Consider the following 17,551-nt stretch of genomic DNA (forward strand, 5'->3'; position numbering starts at 1 on the left):
GAGCCAGAGCCAAGAACCCCATCCCCAGTCACTCCTGCAAACAGAGGAGGAGAAAACCTTGCACAGCAGCTTATGTTTTTCTATAAGCAGCTTATGTTTCTGCATAAAACGTACTGAATTTATCCCATCTACAGCTTTTCTTCCTGTTTTCCAAATAATTAAAAGAGCAGCTTAAAAGCAGGGTTTTTTGGCATTAAAAATATTTGTACTATCCCAACCAGAAAAGCAAAATATGACTTTCCCAGGGCTGTGCTGATTTAGCAAAGCTTATAAATAACCCTGGGCTTCCAGCTATTACCATTGGAAAAAAAGAAATAGATAAAAGGAAAAGACTATCATGTTCACAAATAAACATTGCTGTTTCTAAGCTAAATTTCTACAATAATCAATATTATACATTAGCAATCATCTAGGACAATGAGCCAAAGGCACCTATCCCAAATACTCTATTTACTATCAAAATATTTCTTCCTCTGTGCAATGGAATGCTTCACGTGAAAACAAATCTTTCTTGATTATTTTTCTCATAAGAAGGTATTGGAAATGTGAAGCCACTAGTACACAAAAAAATCAGTCTGTGAGATGCACAGAAAGGAAAGAGATGGAGTCACCCAAATGAAAATATGGCCAAAACACTGTCATTCCAGTGACACTCTCCCACTGGGAGAGTGGGAAAACCCACACTCCAATATGCTGGATAAAACTAGACACTTAAAAATAGCAATGGACCCACAAGCCTTTCAAAGATTTCTCCCTTTCTTGCTCCTATGCAACTAAAAAGGTTCTTCATAAAATGACAGAATTATTAAGGTTGGAAAAGACCTCCACGATCAAGCCCAATGTCCCATCAATATCCCAATGCCCACCCACCCCTGTCCCCAGGTACCACATCCACACATCTTTTGAGCACTTTAAGGGATGTGACTCCACCACTTCCCTGGGCAGCCTGTGCCAATGTCTCACCACCCTTTCAGCAAAGAGATTTTCCCAACAGCCACTGTGAGAGGTTCACATGGCACGACTTGAGGCAGTGTCCCCTTGTCCTTGTTCCCTGGGAGCAGAGCCCCACTTCCCTCTGGCTGCACTCTCCTATCAGGGAGCTTTGGAGAGCCAGAGGGTCCCCCTTCTTTTCCTACTCACATGCCACCAAAAGAAACTTTTGGAGCTCCATTTATTTCAGGGGCAAAGGAAGCTGCATTGTCTCTGCTGTCTGACTCCTGCCCAGCCCCGACCCCGCGCTGCCCCAGCCCCGCGGATACTCACAGTGCTGTACACAGCCGAGACGGTCGGAGTGAAGATCCGATCCTCCAGGGGCTGCTGGACAGGACCTCGGGGGATTCTGCAACACAGCCAGTCAAGGAAAGCAGCGTGGAAGGGAGGGGACCCCGCCAGGGACACCCCACCCTGGAAGCACAGCCTGGCAGCTCCGATCCCTGGGGATCTCCCGGGCTCCAGAGGCAGCTGTCCCACCCTAGGAACGAGGGAACCAACGCAAACTCGAATAATCCACAGAACCTTGGGCCTGTCCAGAGCGTCCCCCAGCTCTGCTTCTCTTTGAAAGGGAAAAAGCCCCGGAGCCACGAGCCCTCGGCATTCAGCGGCAAACCCTGCGGATCAGCAGGGCACAGCCGGACAATGGCAGCTCCTGTTCTGCCAAGCACGCAGCAATCCTGCTGGAATTGTTTCCTTGTTTGCCTCTCTTCACCCAGGGACTCCTTTCCTCATCCGCCCACCAAAAGAAAGGGCTGGCAGAGGGATGGGAGGTTTTGAGGAGCTGCTGCAGGGTGACTTAAAGGCAAATTGCAAGAGTTTTCTTAGTTGTAAAGTTGTGGAAATCTAAGGGGAGAAAAAAAGGGAAAAAACCTGTGCACAGAAAACCCCCACAACAGAATCTGGTTTATTTGTCAAATAAAACGGGGGGATGCAAGGATCCAAAAGAATAAAAAAGTCTGACTTGGGTAACACCTTGTGGCCTCACACAGATCCAGACAACACCCAATGCCCACTGTCACAGAAAAGGCACTTGCTGAAAAGTTTTCCTAAATGCCATAATCAGATTTCACCTTTTTGCTGTTTATATTTTACACACCAAAATTTCATGGGAAATGAGAACAGCTGGATTGACTGAGGTTCTTGTACATATGGAAGGACACAGATCTCACATGTTAACATACTTAAAAAGAAAACAGAGTCATTAAAACACTTAGTTTTATTCTAACATGAAAAACACATTGCTAAGTTAAATTCTGAGCCCAGATAAGTCTCAGTCAAGATTTCAAGAGACTCTTTGCACCCCAAATTTGATCCCCAGATTAAAGCTGCTGCCCAAAGCTTTGCAGGGACCAACACCACAGTGACAGGACAGACCCTGCCGGTGCTGACACAACTGAACAGCCACCCCAAGCTCCACAATCCCAACTATTCCCCTTAAAATGGACCAAATGTTAAAGCTGAAGTAAGGACTGCTCAGACACAACCTGCTCTGCCCCTGCCCACTGCTCACAGCACATCCCAGCTGGATCAGCTCCTCCTCCAGCAGCACTGAGGCAAATTTACAGCACCAGAAACACACAGACAGATTTACAACCTTGCTCTGCTCTGGCTCTGAACTTGTCACTAAAAAGCTCCTCCTCACCAAACAGGCTCAGAAGTCACTCTAAAACTTCTCAGTTTTGTTATATATTCAATGTCTGAGCACCAAACACAATAAAAAGCTGCTTGATGGGATTATGCTGGGAAGAGCCCAGCCCTGACCTTCACAACACCTCTGCAGGGAGGCCCTGGCCTGTCACTGTGGCTGGTGACAGGAGACAGCCCAGGGCCACCTCCAGGGCAGGAGAATCAGGAACAGGATCCGGTCCCACCGGTGCCCAGGCTGGTGCTCATTCACCCTACATCTCTTTTTGCCTTTTTTCAACAATGGCAAGAATTCCTTAACAGGGTCTAAAGCTCATCTGCACTTAGCTCATCTGCCAGCTCAGGCCCAAGTGGTGTCATTTGATAAACAGAGAGGATTTTAACATCCAAATGGGATTTAAAACCCTGACTCAGCCAAACAACAGTAAGATTTGTCACAAACTTCAACAGAGTCACTCCCAGCCTTCATGCCAAGGATCTTGCATTCACCCCCAAGTTTTGGAAAATAACAACTAAATAGCCAAAATCTGGGACAGAAAGATTAAAACACACTGGAAGATGGAATGAAAACTCAAATTTCCTGCTGTAGCACCACTCCCTCTCCCCCAGAACGTCCCTATGGCAGGGATGACAGCCCAAGGCCTGGGATGGAGCTGTCCCCCTTGTGTCACAGCTGAGATTTCCCTTCTCCAGGCACTCCTGACAATTCATTGAAGCAATCACTGCTTCAAAAGGGATCATTCCTGAGTTTGGAAAAACGGTTTCATCCCTGACAAGGTTGGGATTTATTTTCTTATTTTAGAACTTATGTAAGTCAGGAGGAAATAATCTCCTTTGAGCAGAGCAACCGCTCTTTTTGCACTGAGGAAGAGCTGCCTGAAGGAAGGAGCAGTCTAGATGGATTTGTAGAGTTTGGAGTCACTGTTTAAGATCTCTCCTAGGAAGGGATAAGTCTCATCAGATCCAGAAGAAACCTTTTAAGCCCTTTTTACAAAAGGATTTGACCTGGACACAAGACTGATAGGAACAGAATGCCTCAAATTCCAGGAAACCTTAATGAAATAATGGTTGGAGAAAGTGATTATTTCCAGTACCTAACTTGTGGCATCCACAGACTGACTCTCTGCAAGAAGCTGGGCAAGTGGAAAGGCTCCTGCTTCCCTGAGAGGAACGGGACTAGTGGAGAGATCCCAGCTTCCCTGAAAGGAGCTGGGCAAGTGGAAAGGCTCTTGGTTCCCACCAAGCCTCTTGGAGCTTGTTCCTGCTCCCCAGTGGAAATCACCACCTTCCCTCTTCCCCCACCTGCCAAAGGAGCCTGTCCTGGGATAACAGCTGCTGTTAGTGGGGGAGAAGCAAGCCAGGGTGACAGCAAAGTTTATCATGACTTGTGCTGATGAGGCTCTTCCAGGAAAGGGTTAAATGACAGCATGGATACTCCACCAAGGGAGGTGAACGGGTCAGGGCAGGCAGGTGGGAAGCAGAACCTCATCCAGCAGCATCATTCCATCCACATGCACATCCACACCCACACCAGCCCCAGGGCACTCACTCATCTGCTCTCACACACAGATTTTGGTGCCACTGGGGCTGCACATCCCAAAATGCAGCACAAGCCTTGGGATCGCTGCCCTCAGGCTGCCCCAGCACAGCCAGGCAAGTGCAGGAGTGAGAGCTCAGCCAGCCCAGCCTCGCTGCAGCACTGGATTCACCACAGCCAGGAGCACCAGGATGCCCTGAGTAATCCAGGCAGCTCTTCTGTGTTACTACCCTGCCATGCTGAGATCCAATTCAGGAGCATCCTGTGCCCTCCCTCTTCCTCCCCCTCCTCCTCCCCTATATCCTGCCACCCACATCACTGATTTGGGCAACTACGCTCCAAAATCATCCAGAAGGGTGGGAAGGGAGAGGGAGTGGAGGAAAAGCAAAGAAAATCCAAACCTCACACAGTTTTCACAGCTCCTTCCACAGGGAGAAAAGATGAGGAGAGCAATGAAGCAGAAAAGCAGGAGCAAGGAGACCCTGCTAAATCCAAGAACCCCTTAAAGCACCATCAATTGGTAAAGTGGAACTGCAGCCTCTGCTCTGCTCCTGCCAGGCTGAACAACTCCTCAGAGCTCTCCCTGCTCCATCAGCATCACGCCAGGATCTGGGAGAGGGATGGCAACCCTGCCAGTACCAGCACTGCATTCTCCTCGTCGCTGTTCAGGGCTCATTAACTCATGAAATATATATCTAAATTCTCACCAAAGTGAGAGACTTCTGGCAGATTCATAAATGCAGGCACAGATGCAATGGGTGTTCCACCTAGTCCCCATCTGGCTGCAGCAGTGATTACAAGCTGGGGAATTTCAGGAGCTATTATAGACCCAGTGGGAGAAGGAATGCCGGCTGGAAACCACGCAGAATTTTTCTGGAAAACAAAAATCTCCCTAAAAAGAGGAGGATCTCTGTTAATTAGACTGCCACAGCCACACTCTGAGGATAGGGGAATATGTGACTTCTCTGTAAAGCGATTAGGAAAAAAAATCCTGCCTGGAGCTGCTGGAGCAATCAGTGACACTGCCAAATGCTGAGTGAAATGACAGTCAGCAGGAATTCCTTGCAGAAATCTCCTCCTTCTATCACATTTCTCTGCTTGCTCCAATCATACTACAGAACTGCGATCCTGCGAGATTTCTGTGTGCTGTTACAGACCTGGAAACACACACCAAAACCAACCCTTCCAGCAGGAATTTGTACAGCTTTCTCTGCTCCACCGAGATTGCAGGAAGACAGAGAGAACATTATTCCATTTTCTCCCAAAATGGATTCATTTTCCCTCGAATAGTGCTTTTCACCTAAGCTCATTTCAGCAACTAGCAACCATTTTACCCCAAGCACTACTGACCTCTCCTCCCGTTCCAGCTCACAGCTCTGAGGAAGCACCTCTTCCCAGGAATAAAAACACCCACGGTACTCACAGGCACCTATGCAAACACCTTACACAAAACCATTCCAGAACTCCTGATTTTCATCCCTGCCCAGAAATGGAGCCAGTCTCCCACTGACTTCCCCAGGGTTATGTAATCCCCACACGTAACCCCACTTGTACTGAAACTGTGCATTAAAAATCCGAAGGAAAAACTGTCATGCAAGATTACAGAAGGGCAAGAAACCACATAAAATTTGAGCATTTCTTTCAGCTTTTTGGAGCAAGGAATCTATAAAACCCAAGCATGCACGGATGTGACAGCAGGGAGCCTTCCAGGAGTGTGTTTCTCCTCTGCAGCCCCTTCTCTATTCACCATACAATTAAAATGCAGGAGGTGAACACCCCAACAGCAGCAACACTTCATTGAGCCGGCTGGGTAACACAAGGCTCTGAAAAGGTTCAAAGGGAAAAGCTCTGCCAGCCACAGCAGCTGGAACTTCCCTGGCATCACCCCGTCCTTCCCAGCTCCACCATGCTCCAATTGCAGGGCCAAGCCTTTTGTATGGCACGCTCAGTCCTACCTGGCAGGGAGCTCCAGCAGTGAGATCCTGGAGAGCTCTGTCAGGGAGATCCAGGGAGCTCTGGCAGGGAGATCCTGGAGAGCTCTGGCAGGGAGATCCCACAGAGCTCTTGTCAGTGAGAGATCCTGGAGAGCTCTGTCAGTGAGAGATCCTGAGAGCTTTGTCAGTGAGAGATCCTGAGAGCTCTGTCAGGGAGATCCTGGAGAGCTCTGTCAGTGAGAGATCCTGGAGAGCTCTGTCAGTGAGAGATCCTGGAGAGCTCTGTCAGTGAGAGATCCTGAGAGCTCTGTCAGGGAGATCCTGGAGAGCTCTGTCAGGGAGATCCTGGAGAGCTCTGTCAGGGAGATCCTGGAGAGCTCTGGCCGTGAGCCGGCTCAGCGCCGCGTCCTCTCCGTGCATCCATCAGTGAAGCCCATGGCTACATCCCCTCACAGCCACATCCCCTCACAGCCACATCCCCTCAGCCACATCCCATCCGTGCCACGCCGGGCTGGCTCCGGAGCTCTTCCTGCCCATCCCCACGGGCAGAGCCTGAGCTCTTAAAGAGGCAGCACGGGGGGAGCTCCGTGGGGTTCGGTACCCGAGCCCTGCACCCCCGCTGCCATCTCGCTGCTTCCCCGACTTCCCTGCTGTGCCACCAGGAACAGGGATGGGAGGCAGCATCATGCTCCTCTTAGCAAGCTGACAGGGAATAATAATCAAGCCAAGCTTATAAAGGAAAGGGTAAGGGAGAAAGATGAACTCCCCCACACAACAGAGTGGTTTGGAAAGCTGCACGGCAATGAATGAGGAGCTCAGAAAGCATCAGTGCTCCCTATCAGAAGAATTAAATCTCAGCACAAACTCCTCAGCAGGAAATTTTGCAGCTTGTTTCCCTTCAGCTTTCATCTTGCTACTCCCAAATGTAGCACCACAAACTCCTTTACTTAGCAACTACTTCAGCAATCAATTTTCTCTTCAAAATCAATCCCTCTTTTGACAGATCACGTTTCAGAAGCCTTCGGAAGAAATGCTGGCAAAGCAAACTAGAGACTTTAGAAGACAAAACAAAAACAAAATCCCAAAGCAAACTCCACCAAGTGACACATTACCTAGGAAAAATTAAAATATATAAGATCAAAACAGTGTCATCATCTCTCCATGCTGAAATGTGACAACCAAACTGACTTTTTCCAAGGAAAAATAAAATTCAGATAACAAAGCAAGTAACTCCAAACTTAGGGAAAGGCAGGATTGATGTTGCCTGGGTGACCATAATTCAATCCTCCTGTGAATCTGCAGAATCCAACCCCTTATTATAGAGGCCCACGCTGATTTCCCCCCCCCATGTCACCTCCATGTTTTCAGCTGTTACAGGACTCAAGGACCCTGACCCTTCACAGCTGAGCTGTTCTTGCTCATAACAGATGAGAGATAATTAATATTGCAAAAATCAAGACCAATATAACTCAAGGACTTTGGAAAACATTTGAAGACCCCACCAAATAAAATGCTGACCCTCTCTAACCATTCCCTGCTTCCATCCAACATCATATCCCATCTCCCTTCCTTGCAGAGATCACGTTTTATTTTAGGATGTGTTTGGGTGGGGTTTTTTGTCTGTTCAGGGATTTTTTGCTAGTGGATTCCCAACAAAAGGCCTTTTGGCTGAGTCTTAAGGAATGAGGTGGCCTCTGTATGAAAAGAGTGCTTTTATTTCCGTTTTCTCAGCTGGATGCAACTGCTCTTGCACAATGTGATGGGATGTCAAAACAAAGCACAATTCTGAGCCCTGACTGTACCACAGGTCAAGCTCCAGTGGAGCACTGGTGTTTCAGTGTTTGGTGTTTCTTGTTACTATACCAGGGAAAAACAAGTACAACTTTTTGCTGGCATGAGCACTCAGGAATATGGTCATGGTTAAGAGCTGCAGGTGAGGAATTCCTTAAAAGCCCATGGCAGCTTTACACCAATAATTAATTCTGATCTAAGGACTATTTCTGGCAAGTCAAATGTTTTAAAAACAAAGGAATGCAATAAAAAGCACTTGCAAAGTGGCAAAAATGGGGTTCATGGTTTTAAAGTACCTAGATTTTTAATAGAGTAGTACATCATCCCTGTCAAGAGATGCAAACCTTCAGGGTCTGCCACTTTCCAGAACGACTTATCCCCGAAGGATCCGATGGCAAAAGCCATTATTAAGCTTGTTTCAACATTTTATGGCCCAGTATAAAGCTCCTTGGTGCCACATGTGTAGTCAATGTTCACAGCCCAACTGCCATTTATCAGACATATAAATTTTAAGTGGATCAATGAAGTGTTTGTACAAACAAGCTCTTTAATCCTTCATGTGTTTTGTGTATTAAACTGCATCACTGAACTCTCTTTAAATCCCTGTTTATGGGCTATTTTATACTTGGAACAAAACCTTAAATAAGGTATTTATCTTCTCCTTTTGTACCAGAAATGCACTTACATAAATATTGTTGATATTTCACCACTCCTTTATTGCCTCGTTCAAAATCCCTGACTGCAGGACTCGTTCCTTGCTCCCCAACTGAACTCTGAGATGATAACTGGAAGTTATCATCCTGTCCATCCCTCTGCATTAAGTGCTCCTCATTAAATCATCCTCCCCAAGCTCTGTCGGGATCCAAATGTTACAGTGAGGCTTTCCCTGCTTATCCCAGCTTATTCCATGCTCTAAATGAACACTCTCCTCATAACAAAACTTGCCTCAAAATACATCTTGAGCTTTTTACCTAATTATCTATTATTAATCTCAGCATCAGCTTCCAAATAATCCCAAACACCGCCTTTCCCTGCTGTCTGCCACACAATGCACGAAGCTGAATGGGAACAGGAGGGCTTTCCAAAGACAAGGGGCACACAAATCCCCATGAACCTCAAAGCCTGTTGGAAAAGCTTTCCAGGGCCGAAAACTGCAGCTTGAAAGGAAAATGTGACCTTCAAAAGCTCACTGAACAGCGTGCTGCCCCTCTCCTGCCCCCAGCATCCTGCTGCTGCTCAGAGTCCTGCTCCTCTCCCTCCGGGAGTCCTGCCACGTTTCAGCAATCTGCGGATGTGGGCGTTGGCACGTCCGACTGGGCGGCCCAGGTGGGGCAGAGCCCACCTGGCACATCCCCAGCCCTTCTGTCTGAGCAGCCACAGGCACAGTGCACGTCCTGTTTGTACCCAAGCACGTCTCCAAACCCTCCAACTTACATCCCCTTAAATATCCATTCCACAAAACAGCCCAGGATCCCAGGTTTGGGTTCTGAGGGTCCTCACAGCTCATCCAGTTCCACCCCTGCCACAGGCACCTCCCACTATCCCAGGTCACTTCCAAGCCCCATCCAGCCTGGCCTTGGACACCTACAGGGATGAAGCAGCCACAGCCGTTCTGGGCACCCTGTCCACCCTCACAAGGAAGAGTTTCTGCTCAGTATCCTGCCTATCCCTGCCCTCTGGGAAGCCATTCCCCTTTGTCCTGTCAGTATCTATCTATATAAAAAAACCCTTTCCCCTCATCCCTTCCCTTCCATCTTTGGTCCATGTGTAATCTCACAGATAATCTCACAGTCAAGCCAAATGGGAATGCCAAAGGAAAGCTGGGGGCTAGCGGGAAGGTAACAGAAAAAAAAAAATCCTTTTGTTGCAAACTATCTGTATTCCCAGCATCCCACTGATTCCATGATGCTTTCAAACACAAACCAGCAATATTGGGAGCACCAGCTGCAATAGTTCCACCTGCAGACAAGCACCTAATTAGCCAGAGCTCATTACTTCCAGGCTCGGTTTTGCATCTCTAAATTAGCCAGCAGTGAGACAGCTCACCCGCACTAAATCACCCCAGACCTCGCCTCACCCTGCATCTCCTCCCGGGGGCTGGCAAGACCCACCCGCCAGCCAAGGGCACAAAACCCCAATCAATTCTTCTGCCCGATACAAATGTGTTTCTAAGGGCAACCTGGTTTTGTTAGTTCGTCTCTGTCTCCCTCCACTGCAACCTCAGCATGGAGGCAAACTGGCTATTTTCAGCTGAGACCTGGAGAGGTTGTTTGGGGTGGAAGAAACTGTGTCTAAACCCTGCTAATCCTGCCGGGATTCTCCTTGAGGTGGGGTGTTGGTGGCTGGGGGACGGGTCTGGAGGTGATGAACGGAATATTTCTGCAACTCTGAACTTTGAGGTGTATTTTCAATGCTCCCATAAGTGTTCACAGCACAGCCTGAATAAGGTTAAGTCCAGGTTTCAACCCAGCTGTGAAATATCAGTAATTACCAAAATAAAGCATGGAGGCTCCATGGGTCATGCCTGTGCCAACTCAGGTAACAAGGTGAACGGCGTGCCAGGAGAGCATCTCTTGCTCAGCTACAGACAACTTCTCACCAGCTGACTTGTCCTCTTTCTTCCATAAAACACCAGCCACTTCCATACCTTTCAATTCACATTTTACTGTCAAAATATATGAACTCTTCTAAGAAATGAAAAAGTCAATACATCTCATCAGCTCCCTTCAGCTGGAAATCATGGCATTGCCATGGAGAGGCAACAGCATCACGGGGAATGTGCCGATGAAGCCCTAAAATTCCATTAATTTTAGGAGGGTTATTTATGATTGTACTTGTCCATGTTAATTGAAACTCCCATTAGGCTGCAGAAAACAGGCAGTGCTCAGGAGCCTGGAGCAGCCCTATTTGTCTTCCAACAGACCCTGCTGCTCCGAGTGATTCCTCACGGATCTCTAGCCACAATCCCAGGACAGACACCTTATAAAGAGCCCAAAATATTAAGGTGGAGGAAAAAGACTCAACAAGGTGAGCTCTGGAGACTCCAGCTGAATTCTGGAGAATCATCTCTAAGTTACAGAGGACTATGGTGGGCCAACATCCCATGGAGATATTCCAGATGAGGCCTGAACTCCAAAATACACCAAATAAATTGGGAGCAGAGCTGTGTTACACCAGCAGCACACACACCCAGCCAGCTCAGAACAGCCTGGCCCCAAAAACAGCCCTAAAGTCCCAGGCAGGGCAATGCTTGGAAGGTGGGCTCATGCTATGTGATATAGGGCCTCCTAAAATTCCATGAAATGACTGTGGATCTCTGCTGGAACTGTGCTGCTCTCAGCAATGATTAAGCTTTTCTTTGCTTTCTGCCCAAGCAGAGAGCCAAGACATGGGAATGAAGGATTTTGGTGCTGCTGCTTTTTACATCCATATATTAAAGGCAAACCTGGATTTTTGTTTGTTGTCTTAAGGTCTACACCAAGACATCATTTCCTTAAATGATGTCTTGTTTAAACTTCTTAAAACAAGTACCAAGTGATCAAAACACAGAGTCAGAGCAGTCAGAGTGTGTCTGTAAGGATCCTACAATGTGTAAATGCACCTTTACAGGTGATTCACAGGTATATAAAGCAGGGAAAGAAAACCTGCATTTCCCCATTGTTGTTTCAGAGGAGCTGCACATTCCCAGGCACCAGCCATGTGTGGGAATAAACCACATCCAACATGCCCTGGGTAAGATCTTGGTCACCCTGCTACCAAAGCTGGGGTGACCTTCTTGGAGAACCCATTTCCAGCTGTCTGGGAAGTGTGTGGGTCAAGAAACCACTGAGGTTTCCAAAAGAGCAGGACAATGGGAAAGGAAATCATGGAATGGCTTGGGTTGGAAGAGACCTTAAAGATCATCCAGTTTCACCCCCTGCCATGGGCAGGGACACCTTCCACTGTCCCAGGTTGCTCCAAGCTCCATCCAACCTGGCCTTGGACACTTCCAGGGATGCAGGGGCAGCCACAACAAAGCCAGTGCCATGCCACCCTCACATGGTGGAATTTCTTCTATTTACCAAACCTGAATTTCTCCTCTTTCAGTTTGAACTCATAACTCCTTACCCCTACAGTTATCCTTATCACTAGAGCTCCTGATGAAATTTTAAGCTCTTCCCTCCTTACGACACAGCAACTTCCCATTACTCAGTCCCTCCTCTCAAACCTTTCATTCTGCCTTTTAAAACTCCAAATCCAGTCCTTGCTTCCTTTCAGGGGATGAGCTGATTGGGAAAGAAAGCAACTGCAGCAGCTGGATGCTCTCAGACCTATCACTAGGCAGTTCCTAGCAGAAATGAGGGCACAGACAAGCCTCTGATCCCAAGGCTCCTGAGGGCAAGGGTAGGCACCCATGGCACCTAGAAGTTGTCAGGTGGCATAACAGGAAAATTACTGTCAGGAAGGTGTAATCCAAAGGGCAGGATCCTGCAGGCAGGGACTGAGAGGAGATGGAGGATTAAGCTGTCACATGGGGGAAGGCTGCCCCATCAAATGCTCCAGGTGTAGATTTCCTAAGCACATCCTTGCACAGAACTGTGGGGATGCAGTAACCCCAGAGGGAGCTGCCAAGGCAGATCTGAACATAACCTAGTGGTCCTAAACACCAGAATCATGGAATCATTAAGGTTGGAAGAGTCCCCAAAGATCACAGAGTCCAACCATTAACCCAGCACTGCCGTGTTCACCATTAACCATGTCCCCAAGTGCCACATCCACACATTCTTTGAACACTTCCAGAACTGGGGACTCCACCACTGCACTGAGCAGCCTGTGCCAGTGCCTGACCACCCTTTCAGTGAAGAGACTTCCCCAGTATGCAACCTGAACTTCCCTTGGTTTCCTCTCATCCTGTTCCTTGTCCCCTGGGAACAGAGTCTGACCCCCTCGCTGCACCCCCCTGTCAGGGAGTTCTGGAGAGCCAGAAGGTTGCCCCTGAGCCTCCTTTTCTCCAGGAAAATTAAACTGCTGAATCAGACGCCTTTCCAGAGTTTTTCTGCACTCCTAAATGAGAACCAAGCAGATCCTGCTTGAGAAATTATTTTCTTTGCTGTGTCCAGTTGTGGCCCCTCAGTTGGGGAAGGACATTGAGATGCCTGAGCACATCCAGAGGAGGCAATGAGGCTGGAGAGGGGCTGGGAACACAAACCCTGTGAGGAACCACTGGGGGAGCTGGGGGTGTTTAGCCTGGAGAAAAGGAGACTCAGAGGTGACCTCATCACTCTGTACAGCTCCCTGAAAGGTGTTTGTAGCCAGCTGGGGTTGGGCTCTTTCACCAGGCAGCACTGACAGAACCAGAGGACACAGTCTCAAGCTGCATCAAGGGAAATATAAGTTGGATATTAGGAAAAGTTTTTTTACAGAAAGAGTGATAAAGTACTGGAATGGTCTGCCTGGGGAGGTGGTGGAGTCACCATCCCTGGATGTGTTTTAAAAAAGCCTGGATGTGCCATGGTTTAGTTGAGGTGTTTGGGCTCGGTTGGATTCAATGATTTTAAGGTCTCTTCCAACCTGGTGATTCTGTGATTCCCACAGGAGACAATAACAGTCTAAACCTTCAGTACCTGCATACACAGCATGAGAACCACCAGCTTCACAAATCAGGTAAGTCTGGGAGGACTTCATCAGAGGATGGAGGTTTGATGGGACTGAAGAAGGAGGAGCAGGTACACACCCTCAGGAAGGAGCTGAGGCAGAGCTGTGCTGTACCATAACCACAAAGCTACCTAAGCAATGCTCTGACTCAAGGCCACAAGGGGGTTTTTGAAGATGCTGTTCCCCACGGCCATGTGCATCTCTTCTAGGAGCTCAACCCACTCTGAAAGCAGCAGCTCACTAATCTGGAAGCACAAGGGATAAAAAGACCTCAGTAAGATGAAGGTAATAACAAACAGCTTTTAGTTTTGCCTTCCCAATTACAGAAGAGCCACCAAGCCATCCTTGGTGCACCGTCCCCCATGGGCTCACCAGACTTGACCACACTAGCAATGAACAATCTGAAGGCTGCAAATAGATACAAATGTTAAAATCATCCAAACTGAGTAAGTAGCAGGCTTTCAGCTGATCAGAGACAATGACATTTCTTCTAAAATTATTCTCATAGTTGGCAGCAGCTGCTAAATCACTTTCTGTGCTCTGAGTTGACCCAAACATCTGCACACTCTCACAAAGACAGGAGGTCTCCTATGGAAAATGCTGGAGGGGCAGCAGTTCCTGGCTTGGCTGCTCCACACTGGGCTTGGAGCGACCTGGGACAGTGGAAGGTGTCCCTGCCTGTGGCAGGGTGGCACTGGATGAGATTTAAGGTCCCTCCCAGCCCAAACTATTCTGGGCTTCTATATAACCCATGAACTTGATTTAAACCTTCATGATTACTGATGAAGAAGCTTTTCCAGACATTCTCACATCCCAAAATAATTAGTATTTTAGTTGCAGTTCACAAGCCTAAATAGCTCAGCTGCTTCTTTTAATTACAAGATTTTTATGCAACTATTGCACCCCTGCTATTCCCTGAAATGAGACAAAGCTCTGAAGATCCCCTGCCACCGAAATCCTTATTTTGTGGCCCTGACAAAAAATAAAATCCTTTTAGTGTCAGCCAACAGACTGCCTATCTCTACAACTCCACCTCACCCTGCTGCCCCTTCCAACACAAAAAATTCTCATCTGTCTACTCAAGTAAAATGAATGTAATAAATATATTAATTCTAACAACAACAACAACAACAATAAATAATAATAATAATAATGATAATAATTTATTGTGCAAGTGATTGAAGTCAGTGTCTGTTACTATTTTACATGGCTCTTACATTGTGCATCTCATGCTTTCAAAACACGAGGGACAACCCTGGATCAGAACCAGAAAAAGCTGGGGAAAAGCCCAAGTCCTCCATCCTGCAAGTCCTCCATCCATCCATGCCTGGGTGGCCAGGTAGGGAAAGAAACAGAGACTTCAAAGGTGCTGCAAGCTGTAGGTCTAAAACATGATCTTCCCCTTGCACCCTCCACCTCCATGGAGTGTTGTTTAGAAACCTTCTGGAGCACTGTTAATTAGAGGGGCAAGGGGGAACAATTCCAGGTCATGGGGTAGCCCCAGTGTCCCTGGGAAAAGGGAAGAAAACCAAGGCATGGTTCCTTGTGGGCACAGTGCTTCCCTTGCCCCTGCCACAGGTACCAGGCTGCCACAGGTCAGCGTCCATGGGATCCTAAACCTACCTCACTGCCAAGCATTGGCACCCACAACTTCTGCCAGCTCCCTCAGCAAGGAATAACGTTCCTCAGAAAAGACTAAGGATCACAAGATTCCTTGGTGAACGAGCTCAGCCTGGTGATTCAAGAGAAATTTTTTTTTTTCCTTGGCTGGATGAAGTTTTCCATGGATTCTGTGAGCTGATTTAAATCACCAAACGCTCACATGATCATCACATCTGAGACCAGGGTGTAGACAGCCCAGTCAGCAAAGGCAGATCCACCCTTCCCACTGCAGCTCAGAGGGACATCTCTAATCCCAAAATGAAGCCACATCCATGAAAGCACCCCCAGAAGATCCCAAAACCCACGCTGTGACCCAGAGGCTGGTGCCTTTCTCAGCCAGGCAGAGCTCCCTGTCCTGCTCTGTGGCTTCACCTCCTTTGCATTCCAATGGAGGGACTGGGTATGGCTACACACCAGGCTCTCCTACACACCAGCTCTTCCCTTCTCCTGTGTTTCCACACCTCCACTACAGTCCTGTTGGAGCCAGGAGACAGCCCTGAGGGGCCAAAGTAGATTTTGAATCTATGAGAAAGGAAGTAAAGCAATGGGCATGTTCCCAGCAGCTGGAGTCACAAGGAGCCCTGTGATTCTCCAGGATTATTTTAGTCCTTCATGTGAGAGGGCAGGGAGGTGGATCTTGGTAGGATGTGGCTTATTCCTGAGGGATGGGGTCTGTCTAGGTGAAGGGAAGTGGTGCAGAGCAAATGAGCGAGAACCAACACAGACACCACAAGGACCATTTGAGCCTCAAGGCAATTCAGGCCTCAGGACAGAACACAAAACTTGTCATGCATTTACCAAAGAAAAAATAAGGACATGGGGAAAGCAACACTTTATCTGAGTACAGATTTCCCACTGCTTCCCTTCAACACTGAGATTGGTCTCTATGCTACCAGCTGATTTGAAATACTCTAATTCTTTAATGAGCAGTTCATTTCAGTGCCATTAGTTCATTAGCACACTGAAGCTTTCAGATGCTTTACATACCACCTTGAACGTTGTCAGCTCTTGCCTCCTCTGGAAAGATACTTTGGGCAGGGCACCCTTCCATCTGGAGCCGTGTCCAGCAGTGCACAACCCCATCCCCTTCCTGCAGCTCCACCCCTGCAAATGCCCCAGTATTGTTCAAAAACATCAACTGAATGCTACAGTCACAAGCAAAACTGCCACGGATGTTTGGGACCTGTCCCTCCACAGCCCCTGACCAAACAGCAGCGCAGTATGACCCAAGTGATGACTGTAACACACGAGGGGGTTTGGAAGGGAGAATTCCCAGGGAAGACAAGTTTATGCAGGGGTCAGGCTGCAATTCCACATCATCTGCCAGGAGAGGGGCTTTAAATGGTTCCTTTTTCTGGTTTAGGGATTAAGCACTGTGGGGAAGGAGATACCAGCACTGGGAACAGGGAGCAAGGAGAGCTCATGGACAGGGTCCAGCCTGGAGCTCATGATTTATCCCAGCTCCCACCTCTTAGTGCTCTGGTGAGAACAGTATTTATAGGAAGTGACACTAAATGGAGTACTGAGCACTAATTTACATCCAGGGAATCTTTTCAATAGACATGAAAAGCAAAAAACAGTCAGCACTGGAAAAAAGTAAAATCAAGAAATCTACCGTTGAAATCTATGCTTGAAGGTCTTGTAATTCAAGTTAGGGGGCTTCCCAGCTGGCACAAGGAGCTACAGGGCACTTGTTTCTATGTAGGCAGTTCCCTCCAGCCACCTGAAGACTTCAAAGCAGAAGGGAGGGGAGGGAGGAGGTGACCACTTGTGCTTAACTATAAAGTTCTTCAGCAAAAATTCATGAAGGTTTTAGCCTAATGGAAGTTGAAACACAAGGCTGAAGCCCTCCCTCATCCCTGTACAAGGAAACCAGGAGATAATTGTCATTTAGCCTTCCTCCATACAGGAATTATGCCCAGAATATCCACACCACCAAACCTGTGGCTGCTTCCAAGCTCAAGTCCAACATAAATCCATATATAATCTACCTATATAATAAAAGTGACCAAGAGATCAGAGTTTTAAAAATATCCCATAATACCAAATATATGTGGCTGCTACTCAGCCAGCTTCCTCTTTTTTGTGTTAATTTTATATGAAGGTCCTCAGAGGAAGCAATGCTGGTATTGGAGGACAAACTGCTTATTAAGGAAGGAGTTTCCAGCTTGTGCTACTTCAGTGCAGGAAGTTTTCTGGCACAGCTTGAGAAAGAGCAATTTAGCAGCAGCTTGTGCAACTGGCTGCACTCTGCTCTAAACTGATGAAGTGGTGGTGTTATCTGGGATACTGGGCCCATGCCTTCCTTAGCTGAGGGGGTCCCTTGATGTGGGAGCCAGCTCTGAGGCCCGGGATC

The 17,551-nt window shown here is 47.7% G+C and overlaps 1 protein-coding gene across 10 annotated transcripts in view; it reads right to left on the minus strand.

Annotated features, from left to right (window-relative positions):
* Positions 1–17,551, minus strand: part of EIF4G3 (eukaryotic translation initiation factor 4 gamma 3) — a 142,696-nt gene that overhangs the window by 98,912 nt on the left and 26,233 nt on the right. For 9 of the 10 annotated variants that reach the window (XM_084220107.1, XM_084220110.1, XM_084220105.1 and 6 more), the window contains exon 2: positions 1,264–1,339. The exons of the other annotated variant lie outside the window; for it this stretch is intronic. In XM_084220107.1, coding sequence (XP_084076233.1) covers positions 1,264–1,339 — 76 coding nt within the window. The remainder of the gene's footprint in view (positions 1–1,263; positions 1,340–17,551) is intronic. 10 annotated transcript variants of the gene reach the window in all.

The sequence above is a fragment of the Fringilla coelebs genome, assembly GCF_963513975.1.
Source record: "Fringilla coelebs genome assembly, chromosome: 22".
Lineage (NCBI taxonomy): Eukaryota > Metazoa > Chordata > Aves > Passeriformes > Fringillidae > Fringilla > Fringilla coelebs.